This window comes from Vicugna pacos, chromosome 12 (genome assembly GCF_048564905.1).
Source record: "Vicugna pacos chromosome 12, VicPac4, whole genome shotgun sequence".
NCBI lineage: Eukaryota > Metazoa > Chordata > Mammalia > Artiodactyla > Camelidae > Vicugna > Vicugna pacos.
In genome coordinates, this window is record NC_132998.1 from 30,576,772 (window position 1) to 30,600,730 (window position 23,959).

The 23,959-nt window shown below is 36.2% G+C and overlaps 1 protein-coding gene and 1 non-coding gene across 8 annotated transcripts in view; one reads left to right on the forward strand and one right to left on the reverse strand.

Moving 5' to 3' along the window:
* MYBPC1 (myosin binding protein C1) overlaps positions 1-23,959 on the reverse strand; it is a 124,702-nt gene that overhangs the window by 31,919 nt on the left and 68,824 nt on the right. For 5 of the 7 annotated variants that reach the window (XM_072973116.1, XM_072973117.1, XM_072973114.1 and 2 more), the window contains 15 exons: positions 22,725-22,763; positions 22,172-22,207; positions 20,268-20,381; positions 17,968-18,116; positions 17,538-17,655; positions 15,975-16,026; positions 13,816-13,872; positions 8,370-8,536; positions 7,244-7,376; positions 5,638-5,762; positions 4,580-4,685; positions 3,497-3,663; positions 1,819-1,981; positions 629-735; positions 137-270 (listed from right to left, as the gene is read on the reverse strand). In XM_072973116.1, the coding sequence (XP_072829217.1) occupies positions 137-270; positions 629-735; positions 1,819-1,981; positions 3,497-3,663; positions 4,580-4,685; positions 5,638-5,762; positions 7,244-7,376; positions 8,370-8,536; positions 13,816-13,872; positions 15,975-16,026; positions 17,538-17,655; positions 17,968-18,116; positions 20,268-20,381; positions 22,172-22,207; positions 22,725-22,763 (1,667 nt within the window). The remainder of the gene's footprint in view (positions 1-136; positions 271-628; positions 736-1,818; positions 1,982-3,496; positions 3,664-4,579; positions 4,686-5,637; positions 5,763-7,243; positions 7,377-8,369; positions 8,537-13,815; positions 13,873-15,974; positions 16,027-17,537; positions 17,656-17,967; positions 18,117-20,267; positions 20,382-22,171; positions 22,208-22,724; positions 22,764-23,959) is intronic. The other 2 variants (XM_072973115.1, XM_072973118.1) reach the window with 2 other exon arrangements.
* Positions 23,374-23,446, forward strand: TRNAV-AAC (transfer RNA valine (anticodon AAC)). The gene has a single exon. It is a non-coding gene; the product is annotated as a tRNA-Val (tRNA).

The following is a 23,959-nucleotide window of genomic DNA, read 5'->3' on the forward strand; positions in this document are numbered from 1 at the left end:
TTTATTAAAGGAATTATACCTTTACTGTACATTAATTTGACTTCTTCCTTCATCTCATTAATGGAGGGCAGGGAGTGGGGTGGGCAGTGTGTGTGTGGTGTGTGTGCAAGTAGGGGTGTGTGTGTATAGAGCAAACCTTATCTGATCGACTCCAAAGGGCTTTAGGAGGTGGTTCTCCAGAGATGGGAATCTCTAGACGAAGCTTGCTTCCTGCAATTACTGTCACTGTATTGTCAGCATCGAGACCATCCAGGATGATCTTAGGAGGATCTGGAATATTAAACACGGTTTTTGTTATCAGACAGTTATTTCCATGTGAATATCTGGACTAGTATTTGGCTAGTGTTAAACACTGGTAGTAACCAACATTTTGTAGTAACCAACAAGAGGAGTCTAAGTTACTACCAACATTTTGTAGTAACCAACAAGAGGAGTCTAAGTCGTGGGTGCCTGATACCTTGCAAAACTATTTCATTATAAGATTTCTTAAGAATCAACTATTATGATTAGTGGTTAATACCAATTCATGTATTTTTTCTTTAAATATCACATTTGGATACAAATCCAAGGTAAGTAAAAGCAGAAAAACAAGAACACAATTCTGCAATGCTTTCTTTTATCTACTCACCAACAACATGAACTTTGGCAGGCACAGTAATATTGTAGGAATCTGGTGTAAATACATAATCACCTTCATCCTCAATGAGAGCATTGGCTATCACTAATTTGTGGATTCTAAGGAAATGAAAAAAAACATATTTCTAAGACTTTGCAAAAATTAATACTGTGTAGCATCCAAACTGAGGAGACATCTGGTTTTATCTGATTAACTTGCTTAGTGCAGCCTGGAGAGAGGGCAAGAATACTGTGAAGCCTTAATTATCCTACTTGTAGATCCACATTCAATATTTATTTGGGTTATACGAAATTATCTCTACAAATACAGCCTGCTTATTATGTAAAATTTTCTTGTGCCTTTTTTAATCTCCTAGCTTAAAAAAGGATAGAAGATAACATGTCTCTAATGCCATACTTTAATATTCAAGAATTACCAAGAATAACCTTGACTTTGGCTTTTTATGCAAACCTAAGAGCAATAGTTCTTTTTTTTTAATTGACGTATATTGCATGTACAATATTATATAAGTTTCAGATGTACAGCACAATGATCCACAATTTTAAAGATTATGCTTCATTTATAGTTATTATAAAATACTTACATAAGAGCACTGGCTCTTAACTTTATTGGCATCATGAACCAGTACATATCTGATGGACACTACGGCTCCTCTCTCTGTAGAAAAGCAAGTATTTTTGTATGCACAGAATTTGCTTACAATTTCAGAGGACATATAGGGGCCCCTGAAGTTCATTCACAATCTCCTAAGAATCCACAGATTCAAGTTCAAGAATCCCTGCCTTACATCTTTGTTAGATTCTAGGATATTATGCACCCCTACAAAAAAAAAGTTGTGGAAAGGTCATGTGATACTTATTAAGGACAGTTAATCCAATTTGACCAGTTCTTCAGTTAAAATCCAGTAGCATTCCTCTAACCTCATGTTTAGATGGAAAGACCCAGTCAGTGGGTTTTGAAATAACACAGCACCTTACCGTAAAAGGTGCAGGTACAAGATGACAGGTATGACATGACATACAAGAGCAATCACATACTCTTGCTATTCAGAAGCAAAGAACCAGAAATAGATCCTCTCTCTCTGACTACTCTCCAACATCCTTACCAATCATGTAACTTAGGAAGCAGAAGAAGTGAAAATGGGACCCGTCCTCACTTTGAGATTGCCCTAGTTTGCTTACCTTCCTTTGTGAACAACTTTTAGACGGTCAGTCTCCTGAACAGGTAGGCCATTTTTAGTCCATTTTCCTGTTATATTTTCAGAGATTTCACACTTCAAGCAGATTTCTTTTCCAAGATTTACAGTCTGATCAGTCAGAGGTGTCAATACCTTCAGAGGTTTTACTACAGAAATAAGAGATGGTTATAAGAGCCAAATCCAAATTCCAGACAGGCCAAGATGATGTCATTTCACAACAGTATAGTCAGTTTCACTATAACACTTGTTTGGAAAATAAGAATGTGTTCCAATGCAATTGATATATTAGGAGACAATTAGAGCAGTCACACAAATTTCATGTTTGTGCATGATTTTATTCATGGCAAAGACTAGGTGAATCCAGAAAACTGCACCCAGCTGAACTGAGCCAGATAGGGTGGTACAAGACACACACATACACCTCAAACAGCTATCAGCTACTTCAGTTCGCCCATCTCAAATGAGCCACCTGTGCATATCAAAGATTACAATTATCCATCCAATTTTAAACAACCTCCTTTTACCACTCCACAATAGCTCACAAGCTGCAACACTACTGATACCACTTCTACAAGTCAATTTCAGGTCCTTTTCAAGGTAAAGTGCCATATTTATTGTAGTATTTATTAACCATTAACATGTATAAAACTGCGCTACGGTTCACTATTACATTCTTATCATTTGGTTTTTTTTTTTTAAATGTGTCCCTGACAAACTTTTTGAGTGTTGTGTCCTTAACCCCCACTTTCCTCATTAGCCCTATGGTTTTTTACTGCATGACTTCATACAGCATAAGTGATTTTTAGAAATGCATACATTACATTATAGAAGGACTGACTGTCAAGTAGGATGTGTGTTTTTAGTAAGGCTGTAATTGCTTTCAATGGATAAAAACATCAGTTAAGAATCTGCCTATGGTTGAAAAAACTTTAGATCTTACACTAAAATGGCCGTCATTCCATGAAACATAAGGAGTGTACTGAGATTACTTCTGAATAATTCAATGATCATATAAATGGCAACTGGGCTAAGAAAGAAGGAAGAAAAGCAGTATTTCTACTCTGTATGTATTATCAATCTTCTTGTGAAATTTACTATTTTAATTTTCATGGCTAACTGGAAAGGACAGACTCTGTCATTAAGAACCAACTACCATTAGGGGGCATTTGGGGAAGTACATGAATTCTCTGATGCCTCTAATTAGCAAATGAGCCCTTACAGTGTTCTCAACTGAGGACTATTAGACTGAGTAACATCCCCCCTAAAATGTGATGGCAGAATGTTTATTTAATAATAGACAGCAAGTTCACCCATGGATTAAGCAAACAGGGGACACATCTAAGTTTTTATCACCTATTTATATGGTTTCCAGATTAAAATATTTCCTAACCATTTGGGTACCTTCTCTGGCAGGAGATTTTTATACTTCCTTCCCAATATGGGTACTCTACTATTAAACTGAGCAATCAGTTCTTTTCTCAGAGTCTCTGATTGATATGACATAGATACTCAGCTAGAATGAAATCTAATTTTACATAATTTAAAATTTAAAACTGCCATAAGTAGAAATTAAACAAATCGAAATTTTCCTAAAACTGAGTTAATAAACGCAACACCATCAGTAAAACAACTTGGAAGACATCCAAGAAAGCCTCACTTACAGTCAACACTGAGCTTAGCAGATGACTGTCCTCCAGTTGTCATTACAGAATATTCTGCAGTATCAGCCTTTGTTGCTCCTTCTATGACCAAAATGTGTTTTTTGCCCTCAACTTTAATAAAGTATCTTGATCGTGGACCAGGGATGATTTCCTCACCATTCTTAAACCTGAGTTAAAATAAATTATTTAAGAAACTTTATAGAAGACCCTTCAGCAGACAGATACCAGACACTCAAGAACTCTTTGCTGAATTAAAGAATGTATGAATCAATCACTGGATTAATATTGTATCAAGTATTGTCTGAAAAACTACATTAAAAAAACATAAGCCCCCTCTTTCCATTCAAGATCAATCAGATAAAGATGCTAAGAGTTGATATTACCCATGTTTGGGCTCTGATACACCCTAGTAAGAATAACATTTTAATGCATTTTAAAGATAGCTATGAGTCTAGGTTAGAATGAACAATCTATTCTGTACCGATTACTAGAGACTCCTGCTGCATACTTTACTATATCTCTCAACAAAGCATTTCATTTTAAGATTCAGAATCTTCTAGCCTTTAATTTTGACGTTACTCACAAAGAACTTGAGAAAACACTTTTCTTCTGACCCCAAAATATGCTCTTTATTTTTTAAAAAATTACTTTAAAGTAACTAGTGATTCTCAGTCTAAAATATTTTTCCAAGGTACTATAACAGTAAAGTGACTAGGAATAAAATGAAAAGAAAAAAAGTTTACTTTTCCACATAAGTGGCTAGTATGGTAGAGTGAGAGTAAGCTTGACATAGAGCATCCGTGGGCTTTGCAGTCAAATAGACCCAGGGAACCTTGAACCATCCATTTATTAGTAAGTGCTGACTTCCCTATATCCTTACCAATATAGATTTCTGGATCTTTTTTTTCAGTTTAATAGGTGAAAAAAATCAGTATCTTAATGTAGTTTTAGTTATCATTCCTGCTAACACGAATGAGGTTGAGATTCTTTTCACAGGTAGAAAAGCAATTTCCAGTTCTCCAAACTATGACGGTTTTTTTTTTTGTCTATTAAAAATACACAGACCTCAGGAAAGCTATTTACCATTTTACATTGGCATCATCTTCAGACACCTCACATTCTAATTCCACTCTCTCCCCACAATAAGCCTTCGTATCTTCCAGCTGTTTGGTCACCATAACTGGAGGCTCTGGTGTGAAAAAAGGGAAAATCAGAATTATTAAATGTCCAAAAACTTGCCTTGTGACCCTGAGTTTGTTCACAGATGAAAATCAACAATAAGCACAGAGCTATGGTTAGATGGTGGTGAATAGTAAGTGGGTTTTTAATGATTTTTCTGGGCAAAACATATAGCTGACAACTCTGGGTAAGTTTTCCCAATTTTTTCCCAATTTTCCCAATTCTTCAAATCAGAAAAATTATTGTTTCAGACAGTAGGCCAAATACATCAAATATCATTCTTTTGGCAAATAAGACACCAGATGGTAGACATTTCTGGTGGAGAACCTATAACCAATACTAAAATTCTTTGATTCTGGTACTAGATGGATGATGGAGATTGCTGAGTTGTCTTTAAAATTTTTTTTCTAAACTAAAGTATAGCTGATGTACAATACTGCAGATTTGCTTTAATCAGAGGGCCTCATAAGGAAAGTGACTCATGGCTTCGTCGACACCCTCCAGCTCTTTTCACAATGTCTTAGTAAGTGACGGTCTTCAGTGAGTGCTCTCAGTGCCAACCACTGGCAAAGCTGTTTCAAGAGAAATCTATTTGTGATCAGCTGAGTATGTGAAAAGAGGATTATCCAGGAAACTCTGTTAGGTATCAGAAGTTATAACTCGAATAATTATATTGCAAAATACTGCCTGAGCCAAGACCACAAGGCATTTTTACTCAATGCTTTTTTTTCTCCCCTCTGTTTTTCCAATCTTCAAGAAGCCTGAAGATTAATGAGGATGCACAATAACTGCTAGTGTAGAGACGTTCAGCGTGGCCATCTAACACCCAAGCAAACCATTTCTAGAGGTTCTACTATCTCTGCTCTGGAGCTCAAGAGCTCACAGTTTTACTTCCATGTTAAATATTAGCCCTGAGAGGAGAGCCATTGGCTCTTGATGACTATAGTAAGAGATCACTTTACCTCTCACAAAGAGCTCAGTGGAACACTTCTCATCACCAGCTGTCACATAATACTCTGCATCATCTGTTAGTGAACAGTTATTGATGAACATGATTCTTTCACATCCTTTATGTTCAAAGATGTATCTGTTTTAAACAGGAGGAAGATAAACAGCCTGTGAGCTTGATTCTATTCTTTACTGCCAGCAAATATGGCTTATAATTCAGCAATGTTGAAAACAGAAATAATCATTTTGATTTGCCATTCATGTAGTCATACCTTATACAGTTTAACGAACATCGAACATGAGAAAAATTTCTATCTAACACACAATGTAATACATACGCATATTTACACATATTATTTGTGTTTTCTTTTATATACTGTTTTTATTTCAAATAGAAATCAATACTTACATATTTACCATCGAACAATTTCTAATCTATTGTTGGCAAATAGGGTTGGCTGAGATTTTAAACTCTGTACATTAAAAAAGATGATCAATTCATCTACTTTATAGAGGGACAGAGATGATCTTTTCCACTGACTCACTAATTCTACTCCTTGCTAGCACAGTGATACACAGTGAATAAGTGATAATACAATGTAAACAATAATAAGAACTTTATCACCAATATAGACAGTAATTCTACAGAATGTGATATTCTCTTAAATGAACTCAAGAACTAGTGTTATCATATCACAGTTACCATTTATCAAGAAAGAGTTTGAGTATTTGAAATAAAAAACTAAAAGCCGAGAAGACTGCAAAATTTGATTATCTGTGACCTAGATTATGGATGGGTATGTTAGGGCATTATAACAGACTAAAGACAAAGTTCTACTTGGGAAAATTGAAGATTTTACGAACAAAACACTAGACAAACATTTTCTGGATAAAGATAAACAAGTAAAATTTTGCTTTTGGTGAATTCAGGCTGCCTTCAAGAGATTAAGATACAAAGTCTCTCTGAGAGTACGAGTGCATTAAGAAATTGGAAATCACCTAATTGTATTACAGAAGTAACAGATTTTCAGGACTAAAATCTTTTATAAAGATGCATGTGGCTCCTGTTAACTTAAAAAATATACTGGAGTTGAAAATCTCAGGCTGAAAAGGATCTTTGTACAGTAGTTTCATAATAGACTAGTGATACCATCAGATATCAGGGGTTAGTCTGTCTCCTTCATCTGGGAAAGGGCCAAGAAACGACAAAACACAGGCTTTAGATGCTATGCTGAAAAACAAAAGTTATCTAATTAGAAGGTCTGATTGCCAGCTGGTATATGAAATATATATTTCAAATTTTTTCCAAATTTTATTTTTAAAAAACTCGGGGAGGTTTGGCAATGCTCTGAAATAATCACATATAACCTATAGTGACACAAAACCATAACTAGAAATCACCTGAAATAGTTTGTATAAATTAAAACACAAAATAAGATTTAATTTATATAGTGCTATCATTTTCAGTTTTAAAATACATGAAAACTTTTCGCTGTCCCTCCATATGATTTTGCATTATAAAGACATAACTAAAAAGTGCTTTTATTCACACAACATTAAATCAAACTACTTTATGATTTTTTTTATAGTAACCACTGATTATTTACAAATCTCACTTACTTCGTACTGGGTCGAATTTCTTGACCATTTTTATACCATTTCACCTCCAGTTTTGGATCTGCCAGTTCCACAACAAATCTTACCCTGCCTCCTTTATCAATCTGATATGCAGGATCAAGAATTCTTGCAAAAGCTGGTAGAGAGAAGTAAAACTATGTTAATGTGCATATACATATGCATAGAATTTAGATAGTAAATACATGTATGTGAACCTAAGACTAAATGAAAAACTGAGACTGAAGAAAAAAAATTAGGAACCTTCCAAATTATCCCTTATGTTTTAGAATTGTGTCAATTTATAAACAATAAGATGGTTTAAAAATTTGAAGAGAACCCACATGTTTTGGGGAGAAACATAAAAAAAGAATTATTGAAAAGGCTTTAACAATGATAATTTTAATTCTTCAAGGGATATATAATATAAAGAATTCAAATGAAATTTTTACTTGAAGAACATACTTATTCTCCTAATATGATTACTTTCAGGATCATGGGCATGATCATTGGCATGATCATTGGCATTATCTTTGCACTTCTATGTCACAGGTAGTTTTTTTTAAATCATAGAATTTGAGATAATTTCAATGTCTCGTGAGCCTAAATTGAATGCCTTTGACTAACTGAAATAGTAGGCTTATCAACATTTTTTGGACTGTGGAACCCTGCCCAAATATTGGCATGTTTAAAAACTGATACCTTATCGAGTGTAAGTGGATTCCGCGTGCCCCATCAAATGCGTGGAAAAATATAACAGTAAAACAAAGAGACATACAATCTACTCTGCCCAAAAATTAAGAATTTGAGAGTGCGGGAGAGATGCGGAGGATAAAGGGGCCTCTGAGAAATTCCCAGTAATAGCTGGAATATTTAATATTCCATTATTCGTTGCGTATGGCACTATAATGTACTTTCTGTTACCTTAAATCTTCAGCAGCTGCTACTCGTTTAGCCAGTCTCGTGCGAGGCCAAGTTAACCAAGAGAAGAGTAACCCCCGCAAACGAAACCCGACCCAGTTCCACCCCAAACTCGGGAGGAAACAGGAAGGATTATGGGATTGGGTTCCCAGTCAGGTCTTTCGCCAGCACAGGACACGGCCCCCCTGCCACGCCCCCCGGGCGGGCTCACCCGCGCTCTTCTTTTCCACTCTGCGCATGCGCTTGAGCCGCTTGAGCATCCCGCGCAGGTCAGTGATGCCGTACTGGAAGGCGATCTTCTCGTATTCGCTGGGCTTCGCATTCTTCAGCAGCTCCCACACGTCTACCTCAGGTTGTTCCTCTTGCTGCTTCACCTCCCTAACCGGGGAGAACCATTACCCAGTTTAGTAGCTGACTACTGGCCCTCAAAGACAACGGAGGTCGGAGTATGGTACCGAGAGTTTTTGGTTCAGTGCTAAAAGCTCTGTTTAAAGCCTGAGTACTTCAAGCTGACGAACAAACAAACAAACAAACAAAAGCTGCTTTGCCTGAAGTCTCAGGGAAACTTCCAGATAGTTAAAGATAAGATATGTTATTTCGCTCTTGTTTTCCTAGTTAAAAATCACAGTATTAGGGGGAGATAAGGATATCAAGAAATAGCCTGAGAATATTTTTTACTTACTTCCCATTTGAAAGTCTAAATATGAGGTAAGATTTTTGAGGAATTTAAGGTCAGTTTTCATCTAGGATATAGGTATTGAAATAAGGATTAAGAACTAGAAGATTTAAATATTGGTCTATTAAAGAAAAATATTCTTTCTACCTTCATCTACCTTTCTACCCTATCTATATATGGAGATGGCATAAATACAGTATTTCAAACGTTTGGATTTTGCAAATACCATTTTTCCTACCGTATTAGTAAATGTGTACATTAACCATTTTTTTGCTTTTTTAATACAAAAAAAGTATTTGAAACTGTGACAAAGGGTGTGTGTGTTTGGTACAGTTATTTTTCACATGATTTGTGGATACATACACTTTTTAGAAGAAGAACTTTTTTTTTCTAAGTTGTCAGAGTAAAAGGAGAAGGAGACCCAAAATTCTCTATTTCATCTTAAAGTAATGTCTGGAACATTTTTGGAAGCAGGTTGGGTATGAAATATAAAAATATAAATGTGAAACTATAAAGCAAGTCATTAAGTGTTCCATGAACAAAGTGAAAGTAACTTCTTAGTACAATTATCAAAATTACGACCCTAAATTTTGATCACCAACTAAAGAACATATAACTAATATATATACATATGATAAAAAGTACATACACTTGTCTGGCCTTATTTTAAAACCAAAAACATGAACCCAAACTCAGGAATAAACACTCTTCAGGGAAAGGGCCTTAGTATAAGTGTGAAATATAATTTAAACTGATTTCCTTCAAGGGCTTAATAGTCCCAATTTTATGTAAGCTTGTTTAACTACTTTTATCAGGTGAATGTGGAAATGGTACAGTGACTACTTACTGTGAATAATGCTGATTTGGATATGATTTTCCAGGAAAACTGGTCAACACATCTTAAACATCAGTGTGAAAACAGATTCATGCTATCATGTTAGCAAATAATGGCTTACATATGTTTTCACTGTCACATTAATTACACCTGTTTCCGAATGTCTTGAGGAAGTACTGAGTTGTAATCATAGGAAGGGGAGGAGAATATAAATATGAATCTAGAGGGGTGGCATTAGGCAAGGATGACTTCTGCATATCTAATTTCCATTGTCATGTAAGTCTTTTGCCCAGTAGAGGAGGATGCTGAGGCATATCTCCTGGAAAATGGAAGGAAGTGAGAGGTCATTGGTCCATCGTAACCTTTGTGGGAAGGACTAACAACACCATTAGGAAAATGTGCCTCTTAAAAACTCAAGATACAACTATTACCTTCATTTCACTGAAATGATAACTACACCCTCTATTAACATGGGGAAAGTGAAAAGCTTAAGAAAATTATCCTGAAGTTGGAATATTGGTAATAATTTGCTCAGTCTACTGAATCTACTGCCTGAAAGCAGTCTAAATATCAAATACACCCTTTAAATATTTTGTAAGAAGTCTTGGAGAATTGCAATTAAAATGTGTATGCATGTACATATGTCTATATTCTCTGTGGGTCTTCCCTCAATCCACTTTATTAATACTCTATTTTTTGTCACATTCTAGCCTAATACAGCCCCTAAGTTGTAAAATTATGCCATACCATATTGTGTTCAATTTGTATTTCAACCAAGAAGAATTACATACACATTTCCAAGTACCCTCCTGACATTGGTAAAAAGATTTAAAGATCTCAGATTAGATTAACATAGCTAACAAGGGGCACAAATCAAACATTGAGACATACCTAGCTATGAGGTGAATGTTTATACAAAGGAAGCCAGTAATAAAGATCATCATTTTCAGTGTAATTTCTTACATCAGTTTTGTTGGTAGATTCATAAAACCTGATCCTCACCATTTTTTCCATTAAAACACCAAAATACACCCCCACTCAACCACATCCTTAATCTTTTTTTTAAAACCATTTGTTTTTGTTTGTTTGGAAGGGTAGGTAATTAGGTTTATTTATTTAATTAGGTTTATTTATTTTAATGGAGGTCCCCAGGACCTCATGCATGCTAAGCACACACTCTACCACTGAGCTATAGCCTCCTTACCCCCACACCACATCCTTAATCTGAACAAATTTTATATACAAGCACCAGTAGCCTTTTGGATATTCCTTCCTTTCCTCTCCATCACTTAGCTGAATCCCAGACTGCAAGGAGAATTCATCATTTTGTACTGGAATGTGAGGTCAAGGCTCCCACCTGTAACATTTCCTTAACTTACACAGAACGTATCTTTACTTACCATGGTGTCTGCACATGACCCTATCTGCATGGCTACATTAAGTCCCAGTAGGAAGAAAAATCCAAATGTCTATAGGCACCACAGATTCCTTTCCAAGAGTTGGGACAGACCTATATAACGGTCATAGTACTTTCATCTACATCAAGATTTCTATAACTTGATGATCCTAGTGAATTACAAAGCAGTTATAGAAATTTTATGTAGAGTAAGACTTTCAAGTATTTATATAGGTCAAATTCCATAGCAAGATACTGCCCAAAAGATTTGCTCTGATGTAGCTAATATCTATTTGAAATATGCTGGCTTTGTTCAGGGCAGGGAAATCTTTTGTTGTATGGAGATGTTGGTCATAATGGTATTTATTCTGATAGGGGTTTTGCCACACACTATCGGAGGAGTAGAAATGGTAACCACATGTCATTACCACAATGAAAACACATGCAATTCACAAATTAGTAGAAAAACACAATGATTTCTAAAGTTATACTGGTGGATTAGTATAGTATGGTAAATGAATATAGTCTTATGTTAACAACAATCTAATTATGAGTCAAAATCATAATTAGGGGATGTAAAAAAAATGAGAACTGGAGACAGGCTGGCTACCCGTTATTCTTCTAATAATTTTCTTCTTTAGTCATTTTGAGCATTAATCAGATTTCTTTTATTCTCCAAACTACTGATAGAACTAGTTTGTCCTTTTTCCTTTTTAATCAGAGCATGGCATTTTATAATCTACTGTATCACATATTTATTGAGTGATTTATGTGTGTGTGTGTGTATTTTGTCTCTTTGCTAATATCTCTTCAAGGGAAAATGTCACATTTGCAGGGCATTGAATATTTATTTGACACCTACTATAAACCAAGTCCTTTACATTTAATTCCCACAATAATTCTCTTAAGTTGTTTTTATTCTCCAAATTTACAGATATGGAAAACAAATCTCAGAGAATATATATATAATTTGACCAAAATCATGTAATTAGTAAATGGAAGGGTTGAGACTCCATGTTTTAACCATTACCTTTTCCTTTCCACAAATGTGTATTTACCCCTTTCTGTATGCCAGGTGCTGGAAGGCACTGGATTTCTTTTTCTCACATCACCTAGCATTATATTCTATACAAAGAAAGCATTTAGTATTTTCCTGGTTGAGTAAATGATTGTGGGGCAGGGGGGAGCTCTCTTGTCTTCCTAAAGTGGCAATTTGTGTTAAAAATTGAGGTGCCAACTTCCAAGGCAAGATTCAGAGTGGGATTTCTCATGTGGAGTCACAGGAAATTAGCTGACTCAGGAAAGGGAAACGTGGATTTATGTCCTTGCTCTGCCTCTAACTAGCTGTGTGACTTGTGGTAAGTCACTCAACACCTCTGGTCTTTGGTTTATCAACTGCAGAACAAGGAAAAGTGAGGCTCACTTAGTTATCTTCATATCCTACTGCTTTAAATAAATTTTGGGAATTAAAAAATTATTGAGACTAATGATCATTTGAAGTCTCAAAAAAAGGAAACATGTTTTTGATATTGCCAAAGTCTGTTAATTGGCTAATATCTATATGGTTATTAACAAATGGCACCTGTCAGTATCTCTATTCTCAAACCAAGTGTTTAGAACTAAATGAAAAATTTATAGGGACTTGAATAAAGCCATCCAACTAAACTGAGAATGAACACAAGCCCTATTTATGACTACTTATATAATTTGTTGTAAAGCACATCTGTACTTATGTCTCTACAGGACCCACAGAAAGCAGAAAAATTAATAAAAAGTGAACCTGAAAAGCTAAATGTAACCTGATATCAATATTATATATTAATTTAGAATGACTGTTTTACTGTTTATTCACAAGTTTGGTAGATAAACACAATCCCAGCAGAAGTCATTTTATGTTTGTTGCTTCTGCACTGTAGCAAATATCTAGACATGTATAACTTTATATTTGACACGCAAAAAATGTAGTATATGATTATGTATATGCAAATATATGGGCAGAAATCCTATAAAGTGGTTATGTGCTAAATATCCATAATAAAAATGTATAAATTTTACTGCAAGAAAGAACAATGTTAAGGATGAGTGAGTGATAATACCAAACACTTATTTCCATTTTACTACTATATTACTACTACTATATGCACATTTTTGGGACACTTTAAACATCTCCAAAATAAGGATGTACCTTATCAGCAACAGTGTGTCATAGCAAACTATCTGGAGTAATTTTTTTTCATTGCTTAGTGATTTATAAAATTCAGGTATATATTAACATGAATAGTGTCTTAGATTTGATGAAATACAGTAAATTATAAATACTATATTAAAGCAGGTCTACCTTTTAAAATATATACATACCTGAAGAGACTTCTACCCAAATTGTGAAGTTGATTTTTTCCTTCAAATATCAAAAGCAGAAGAATGGAGGCTTTATTTATTCAATCATGACAAGGAATCATGACTGAAATAATAGAAATCAGGAGAGAAATCAGAGGTGATTAGGTATTTAAGTCTTCTGTCTCAGTTTTCAAATTTCCTCATCCCCAACTAACAAAATATATGAAGACTCATGAAACATTTAAAAAGAAAAAGCATCAGCTAAAGTCTTTAACAGATTAGTACACAATTGTTTCTCTATCTTTCTTAGTTGACTGTTACAGTATTCTATAAGCAAAACACATTCTAAGAAATGAGAAATTCTTTGAAAAACAGCCACTGTAAACTTGACTTCTCCATCACTTGGTTCTCACCTACGTTTCAGGAGACCACTAAAGTCAAGTTCCCCTGCATCGTCTTGACCTTCTCCACTGTCATTAACAAAAGAAAAGCAAATCTGTGTTTAATGCTGAGACACATACACAACCATTTCCCCCAAACACTCTACGTGTAACGTATATGCAATTTTGTACCAGCACACAAGTCATGGGACTAAATCAACACAAACAATTTCTTTTCACACAAGTGACATTTTTAAGTGTTGGAGTATGTACTTGTGGAAAAGTAAACACGAGGAGCATGTGTTACTCTATGATTTCAGAAGACGTATTTTTGTGGATTGCATATATAAAACTGCTTGGATTTGTGTTAAAACAGAGTAACACAAATGCACTTAAGCCAAGCAACACAAAGTACTTTGTGTTTGCAAGTTGGGGGCTCTGGGAATATACCTGTGTAAAAAGCAAAGGACTTTTGCTGATCTCTGTTATTCATGTCAGAGATTGGCTTGGAGGATGAAGTGTACCATGCCAAATATATAAGTACGAAGCTTATATTCAAAGGTAACCTCTTTGTGTCCATCAATAGATGAATCAGATAATGTGATACCAACATAGCATAAAAATGGAGCTAGCGCAGAGCTTTTTAAAAAGATGCATTCCTTTCTCTTTTAAAGGGAAATCATGACAAGCTTTTCCTTTTCTGGTTAATATTTATACCTTTTAAAATATATTTACCAAAAATCTGTCTTAGAATGATTGATAAGCCCTTTACTAGGAGTTTTTTTTTTTAAATGCTTTCCTACAGAGAAATGCATCTTAAATTAGGCATGCAGCCACCTTCATGATTTCATGTAAATTCTAAATAGAAGCTATGGAACTGACATTTAAATGGCACTACATATTTACTTACATGTTTAATTTTCTAATGAAGATTTTGTTTCCTGCTCTTTACAAATGTTAGTATGGTTTCTAAGAAAAGAGTCTGCGGGTTTAAAAACAGTGTGTATAACATGTAAGTTATAAGCATTGAACTCAAATAATGTGCTTTCAAATTTTCTTTAATAGCAAGCAGTTGGAGAAGACCTTCTGACATAAACACATTTCTATTCTCTTACAGCTTAAAACTTAGCACATTATGTCTCCCTCTCTTAAGATATACTGAATACAGAGGATAAGCATAGTTTTAGACCTACTGTGCATTTGCTGAACATGGGATGATGGAAAGAAGGAAAGTAAGAGAATTTGAAAATTATGACTTTAAAAAATATAATAAGACTTATCAGGAAATATTAAATATCTTTTTAAAGTAATTACAATTTTCACTTATTCATAATTCAGGAAGGAATTATATCTTTTATTAACAGACTAAATCACTGTTTTATGATATGATAGATAAGGTGACTTTCCTTATTTAACAAAACTGTACATGGAGTCAATCTTAAGAAGAACAAAACAATCTCTCTCATTAATGAATTTATATTTTGGAAGAATTAAGTACAGAGGGTGAAATAATGGCAGGAAGAGGCTAGTTACATTTCTCATAGACCAGATCTTTTTTTTCACCTTTCTTCCTTATTAACCCTCTGATTGTTCAGCCTTGGCAGCTGCAAAAGAAATCAAGTAAGTGTCTATATTTTGCCTTTCTACAGTGTTCTTTATTCCAGCAGGCTCAGTGATCTTTTATTTAGGAATAATCCAATATTTAAATAGTGCTAACCAGTAAGCAACTACTTAATTGTGGTTTTCTGGGCACGTGGTTTAGTAGCTCCATATGTGATCTCTAAATAAAAAGCAATATAAGTTTTCTATACTGCTTAATTGATGCTGTATGAGATAGATGTGTATTGTAATATATCTTTCTGGGCCATTTGGTAGAAAATAATGCAATTAAGGAAGAAGCCACTTATGAATAGAAAAAAAGTGTGTCTTCATAAGGCAGCTGTGAAATTTGCAAAATGGGAGTGTCACTATGACAAGAATATTCTAAAAAATGACCAGTACATACTTGATTTGGCATTAAATCCATGGCTTCTCTAGAACACTAACTTTTGAACACATAGGATGTTTGACTTCAGTGAAAAGAGTTGACCTCATTTGGAATATAGAATGTGGAGGAAGGGAATGTGTGTTTTGAAAATCCTCCACTTTCATGTGATAAACAAAAGCTACCTCAGTTCCCCTCTTGAAGTTACCTTCTCTTGAAAGCAGATCTGATGTCAATGTTTGGAGTAGTCCCAGTAGATTCTTTGAAAGGAAAGAAAACAATAAAATAAATACCCATTAAGAAGGCAGTTTGAGGTTTAGTTCCTTTCCAGGCCGTGGGGATTCTTCAGATGGAAGAAATGCCAGGTGGAGGGGGGATGGCTCTCCTCCCGGTCAGCTGAGCTGCTGAGATATCATACCCCATCCTCCCTCACACATAATCAGTGAAGGGACATCAGGAGTCACCGTATCCAGTTGCTGTTCCACCTGCCTGCCCATTAGAATCACCTAAAGAGCTAAAAAAAATACCAGCTTCTTAGCTCCCTGATGGAGATTTTGATTCACCAGATTAGGCTTGGGCCCCCAGAAATCAGTATTCTTCAGCAGCCCCTGAGGTGATTCTCGGAGACACATGGCCAGGTTGAAGAAGCAACACTCAGGACCAGATTCCCACTTAATAAAGATATCTCAACAGCACCTCCACTGAAGGTCCCCCAGCCTCTGCAGGGTGACTCTGGACTGGGGCTCTCACAGACTTCTGCTGTGTCTACACAGCTTTAGTGAAGGAGCTTGTGCTAATGTTAAGATAAAATTCACCTCCTCATAGTTTCCACCTTCTGGTTCTAATCTGCTTAAACTCTTCTCGAGGGCACAGAAAATGGCCTTTTCTTTGTTCTGTGTGACAGCCCTTCCCCTGTATACAATGAGTCATAAATGCCTTAACTCCATCACCTCCACATTCAAGCTGACTAGGGCTTAGTTCCTGGACCCTTCATCCTCCTGGTTACCCTAATCCAGCAGGGATCCCAGTGGAGGCATGGTGTTCATGGCCAAAGGCATTACTTCATATGTGGAACAAGCAGCATGTTGCAGAGAGCAGTATCACTTTCCAAACCTAGATCCTATAACATCTGTAATGCTCCCGTTGTAAATTACATCAGCTTTGTCTTTTGTAGCTACATCACACTTTGGATTCAGCTTAAGTTTATGATCTTTGCTGCCAAGTCAACTTTTCCTTTGTATACTTATAGAAGTTTTACTCTTCCCCCAATCTACATATATACCTTTAATTTATTCGTATGAAATTCACTCTTGGCAGTACACAGAACAAATGGATGAAGAACTTCCATAGCTGACATTAGTCCTTATAAGAGAGATCCTCCCTTCTACCTGGGTATCCTGACATCCTCATCCCACATCAACATACCCCTAAACCTGAGTAGGAATAAGAGGACCCACTGAAACAGTTACATTCAGTAGCAGCGAAAAAATAAAAAATAAAAAGCATCAGCCCTTATCTGAGAGATTAAAGGAATATAGAGAGCATGGACAAGAGATATTTAACAATAAAGTCCCTTAAATTCTGTTTTTAAATTGCCTCATAACAAAAATTCAGTGGGCTTATTGAGACTACCACAATCAGCAACACATAGTCTCAAAGGAAACTTTATTTTCAAAATCTCGTAGTAATAAATGGCCTGATTCTCCTCTATCCCAGCACAACCCATTAAAAACACAAAGTCACACTTTTCCAGACTAGAAGTCTCTCTTACCGAGTACTTCAAGATCGAATGAACAGCTGTCAAACTTATCCTTGTAGGTGACCTCGCATCTGTAGTTTCCTGCAAAGTTCTCTTTGGCCTGGATGATCTGCATCTCGAATGTGTACACCTGCAATAAAATGTACAGACACATTTCAGCCCTACCTTGCTGACAGAAAGAGGTCCAAATTCCTCCTCATTAGCTTAAAGATATGTCTATATCTGGGGAGTCCAGTACACTGTTCTCACTATAGGAGGGGTCAGTGCAATACCGTGGGCACAGCAGGGCAACCACACTGGAGTATAAATACTAGGAATAGTAACGCCAGAGGATTTTCTGGGACTGAAGTCTCTCAAAGCCGAATGTGAAAAATGACATTTTACGCAGGTCACAGAAGGAATGAGTTAGCTGAGCCCCTGTGGCAGGAGGTCAGGGCCATACCCGACTATGCCTTTCGAAGGTCTCCTTCAGCTGGAGGTGCTTCCCAGCTTTGCTGGCCAGGTCCATCCATTTCCCTTTGAACCATTTGATAGTAGGCTTTTTGAGAAGATCTTCCGCCTTGACTTTGGCTATAAAGGTGATATTTTCACCTAGAAAAAAGCACAAGTAATTTAAAACTGCCATTTGTGGTTTAAAAACTGCCATTTGTTTTGCTTTTGGTCAGAAGGAGTTACACAGGACTATACTGCATAGATTGTGATGTGACTGGTACCACTGGAATTGAACAATGAAATGGCCTTGACTTTTTAAATGAGTACTGTAGTTCTTAGGATACTCCAACTTCTGCTTTTGAGGTTTATGGATCAGAAAAAAGCGCAATGGGGAAATCGGTGGAAGTAATTTTTGTTTGGAAATCAAACAAATGTTATATGCACAAAATAAAATATACAGGCATACCTTATCTTATTGTACTTTGCTTTATTGTGCTTTGAAGATACTGCATTTTTTCCTACAAATTGAAGGTTTGTGGCAACCCTGCACTGAGCAAGTCTATTGGCGTCACTTTTCCAACAGCATTTGCTCACTTCATGTTTCTGCGTCTCATTTTGGTAATCATAATATTTCAAACTTTTTCATTGTTATTATATTTGTTATGTGATATGTGGTCAGTGATCTTTAATCTTACTATTACAAAAAGATTAGGATTCACCAAAGGTGAATGGTTAGCTTAGATAATGGTTAGCATTTTTTAGCAATAAAGTATTTTTAATCAATATGTGTACATTTTTTAGATATAACACTACTACATACTTAATAGACTGCAGAGTAGTGCAAACATAACTTTTTTTAAAATTCACCAATCCACCTATCCCCTCGCAGCATAACTTTCATATGAACTGGGAGACCAAAAAATTCTTGGGATTTGCTTTATTGTGGTTTTTACTTTATTGTGGTGGTCTGGAACCAAATCCTCAATATCTTCAGGGTATGCCTGCATATGAAAAAATGAAATAAAATTGAAAAAAATACTAATCATGCATCTATATTTTTCTGTCCTTTTTATTAGGCAAGATGATGGCAAGTCTGGAATTATAAGAATATGACTAAATAAAATTCATCTTTTTAAAGTAAACTCTCTTATCTGTTTGTATTGACTCATTAGACCCAAAGGACATCAAAATTCTAGCCGTGTCCAGCCCAGCATTTTGATGTCTCCCAGAAACACGAGGGGAGTAAATGTTTCCAGTCACATGCAGTGTGCCTCTATATACTAGACCTGAAAGAATTTCAGAATGCAGTCACCTGTGTGTTCATTTGCATAGTATTTGGTGAGGGTCAAAGACTGGCTCTGATCACAATAATTACTTATAAAAATTCATTTAGTTAAAATTCCTGGACCCCCTGGTCATCCTCTAGCTTACCACCCTGTTTATTTCCTGCAAGACATTTGGCTTTTGTGAGGATGTGTTTGTTTAATTTCTTCTAGTTTGCTCCTCTCAGTCAGACTATAAGTTCAGAGTGCTCATGACTTTACTCAGTATTTAGCACAGTGTCTAAAACAGTAAGAGTGTAATCAATATTTTTGGAATGACTGTCTTCAAAGTTGAACTATCTATCTGACCAGCTTTCTCTGAGATACTACATATTATGATCCAGCATATATGCAGACTTATAATCATCTATGGAATGAGGTGTGTCATAACAACAGCAGAGACTGGCTCAGAGCTTTAAGATGTGCCAGACACTGTTTAAAGTACTTCACAGGTATTATTATCCCCATTTTACAGATAAGGAAACTGATTTGAACCCACTCTGGCCGGAGGGTCCAGGCACTCAATTACTACGTGCCACAGGTCACGAAAATAATAGCTCTCACTCACTTCTTCAGGTTATAAAAGGCAGGATTTAGTATATTAATACAACAGAAGATCATTCAGCCATAAAAAGGAATGAAGTACTGATTAATGCTACAACTTGGGCAGACATTGAAAACATTATGCTAAGTGAAGGAAGCCAGACACAAAAGGTCACATATTGTGTGATTCCATTAAATATTCAGAATGGGGGAATTCATAGAGCAGGTTAGTGGTTACCAGGGATTAGGGGAGGGAGAATGAGGGATAACTGCTTAATGGGAGATAAGGTTTCTGTTTGGGGTGATGGAAATATTTCCGAACTTGGCTGCACTATGTTGAGTGTACTAATAGCTACTGATTATTCCCTTTAACAAGGTTAATTTTATGTTATGTGGATTTCATCTTTATTTTGGAAAAAAACAGGATTTAATGCTTAACACTCACCAACTTTCACGGTTCCGGACTGAGGCTTTTCCACAAGCAGGGTGGACAGCTGAGAGTTGGCACTCTGCTGCTTGTCTTGATCCTCCCCTGCAGGTGGTTCACCGATAGACCACTCTAACGAGCAAAAGAAGGAAGGGATCATTTCAGGGCCAAGTTCTTCTTAGGCAGACTTACCTGAGTCTTTTTCTCATCAATGCTGAAGCTTCTCTTTGTCTAATAAACCTGGATAAACATCACATCATTCTTTCTTACCACCTCCCCCACAGCCACCAGTAGAGAGTGATGGATTCCCATTCATACAGGGATCTCTCTTCCATGTTGGGATAAAGGAAACTTCTCTAATTCCTAGAAATAGCCACACTTTTCAGAAAGGTTGTTCTTCTCTCCTGGCAGCCAAGTTTCCTTTGTTTCCCAGAACTGCCTGTCCCCTGATAATGGTGGGAAGGATATGAAAATGGCACCAAGTGTTTTTCCAAGGGACTGACTAAAAGGCCTATCTGTGCAACAACAGAGTTGGAAAAGACTAAAGGGATGGACGGTCAGTTTGCTGGTCAAGTGGGAAAGGTCAAACAGCTATGCCTGGCCTCGTATTTCTAGATTCCTCACTGTTGTATGATTAGACAATTCTATCAGGGTTGTACAGATGTGGCCGTAGTTTGACAAGTAACAGATCAGGACCCGCAGGCACACCTTTCAAGAATTCTAGGAGCATCCTGAAAAAAAGGGGAAAAACTAGAAACATAAAAAGAAAAATAAACTCTTGGAGGCTTTTCCATGAAGACAGACAAGCTGGAAATAAAGTTTATTTTGCATTTTCTAGTTTGCACTCCAGGTGCTTAGGTTGTATTAATCAGCAGTCAACTCCAGTGAGGAGGCGAGGAGAGAGAACCGTAGGTAGCCCTTCTGAGAGCTGAATGAAGAGAAATTCAGTTTCAGCCACTTAATAACTGGAAAAAAAAATGCATGGGCTGCCAACTCTCTACCTGTTAATGTTTCTTGAAAAGGAGGAAATGTGGATTTAGTTATTTTAGTTTCATGTCTCAATCATGCTTAGTAATTTAACCCATAGGAGACCACCATTTCCACAATGAAGTTAAGCCAATGTAGTCACGTGATTATACAATTTTAAAACAATACCCAAGTTGATGTTAAAATTTTATGTTGTGTGTATATGTAATATTAATAGTACTAGTGTAGAGGGGAGGATACAGCTCAGTAGTAGAGTACATGCTTAGCATGCACGAGGTCCTTGCTTCAATCCCTGGTACCTCCATTAAATAAACAAATAAATAAACCTAGTTACACCCCCCCCTCAAGACAAACAGTACTAAGTGAATAGTGGCCACTAATGTTTGGAACACAAAGGCAGGGATTTTTTTGGTTTTGTTCATTTCTGTATCTGCAAGTACCTGCAAAAATGGCTGGCCCACAAGAGGCCCTCACACATACTTGTTGAATGAATAAATAAATCACCTCACAGAATTGTAGCTACAACAGGGTGCATTTGGAGGTGTTCTATTGACTGCATGTAAATTTCTATAAAAGCACAAATTATTATCTGATGTCAATGTCAATGCATCTCAGAAACAGCGATTTTAAAAGTCTCTTAATCTCTGTGTATTTGCCACATGTTAAACATAATAGCGATAATAAAACAAACCAACCTGTAGTACATGTGACTAGATTCCTGAATTTATGTGTGCGTGTGTGTATCCATCATGCAAAATTAATTGTTTCTCAATACATTAGTTTTCTAGTCAGAGAAATGTAATAGAAGATTGCAATAAAAGCTACAAACAGAAAAAAACCAAGATTAGAATCAAATACACCTTCAAGAAACGAGGTCATTAGTGATTACTATATTAGGGTAGGGTCGGGACGCCTTGCTTCAGTCGTGTGCTCACCTGAATCCTTTCTTTCCAGGGCCCGACTACCCAAACCTGAAAGGAAAGCGTGATTGGATGATACAAGGGGGAAGGGGAGAAAATGGAGCACTGACTTCAACCCTCCTGGGTACCCCAAATCCTGTCTCTTTTGATGATGGGGAGAAAAAAACTAGAAGTTGGCTTGGATGGAAAATCAGCAGAGCTTCAGCTACGAAAACATCTGTAAAAAGTGTGTCTTATTTTAAAAAATGATAAAATAAAAGAATCCAAATATCTAAGGAAAAGGGGAGAAGAGCAGATAGCTGGAAATGAAAGACAAACCTTTTTTTGCCCCTAAAATGTATACCCAAGAGTTAATACTCATTTATTTCACAAAGAAAAGTCTTTTTTAAAACTTTCTCACATTAAAAAAAATGACCGTTAAAGCCAACATTTTCCCTCTTTGGCACCAGCAAGACCCAGGTCCCCTGCTCTGAGCACTGTTTCATCAAGGTGCTCTGCTGTTTCATTTTATTTACTGTCAATTAATAATAAACTGCAAAGTAGGGGAAGGGGTTGGAACCATCCTAACCTGGAGGCAGGGCACTAGGCGGGGTGGCTTCCTCTTCATCTGAAATAAGAAAGGAATAAAAAGTCAAGGAGAAAAGGACTTCATCTTGAGTCTCCTGAGAAGAGAGAAATCTGGAAAAGAAGAAGAGAAACTACACAAAACACTTTCAACTGATGAGTAAGCCTTAGAAGACTTGGCACCTGAAAGATTGAACTTGAGTACTCCAGGCAAAAGAGAAAAATAAACGAAAGGGTGAGGGAGTTGGGTAATCCCAATGAAAATGGCTTTAACAATGGTACTCTGTGCAAACGTTTTATGTGTTTGTAAGCTAGGAAAAAAGTAATACTAAAAATCTAAGGTTTATGAAATCAACAATGGAGGTGGTTTCCTAGTTCTTACTTTGTTGGTAAAGTTAATGACAACATAACTCATATACCACATGCATCTGGACATAGACAGAAAAGCACATCTGATCATTTTTTACGCAAAAATTTGATGGGTGCATAGTTTCAAAGTCCACTAAATGTTAAGACTATTTGGGAGATGTACACAATTATCGTAGATGATTAAGGCATGACGTATTAAAGCAGTGCTTCTAAGTATCATAAAATGATACTCTAGATGATCCCACATTATCTCCAAGCAGCAATTACTTCTCAATGGGCAGAGGGGAGGGTATAGCTCAGTGGTAGAGTGCATGCCTAACATGCATGAGGTCCTGGGTTCAATCCCCAGTACCTCCATTAGATAAATAAATAAACCTAATTCCCTCCCCCTGCCCTCCCTGCAAAAACTCTAAACTTCTTAATGGGCAATTTTGTAGTCATTGTATACACATTTTCAAATTTACTGAAAAGTGCTGGAAAATACAATTAACAAGGGGCAATGTTTACTGTTTCTCATCTTGTAAAAGTAGCTTTGGTTCTAGAATCCCTTTAGATGGGGAAATGTTAAGATGTTGGGATCCTGACCCAAAATTCTTGAAAAGTTGACTGACTGAATTTGGTTGAGCTGGGTGAGAATTAAAGGTTTAATTGTTCTTATTTACCATGAAACAACAGGTTCTCCTGCTAGAGGGGAAATTGAATAGCCTAATCTTTTCAGGTTGTGCTGAATCCAACAAGACACATATGAGAAGGCATGGCAACAAAGAACATTTTCAAACAAAATAAAAAATATAATATATAAGTCATAGTTTCTTGTTTTCTGTTTAAAAGCAACTGCAATGATGAAAACTTAAACATGTTTTTGACTTT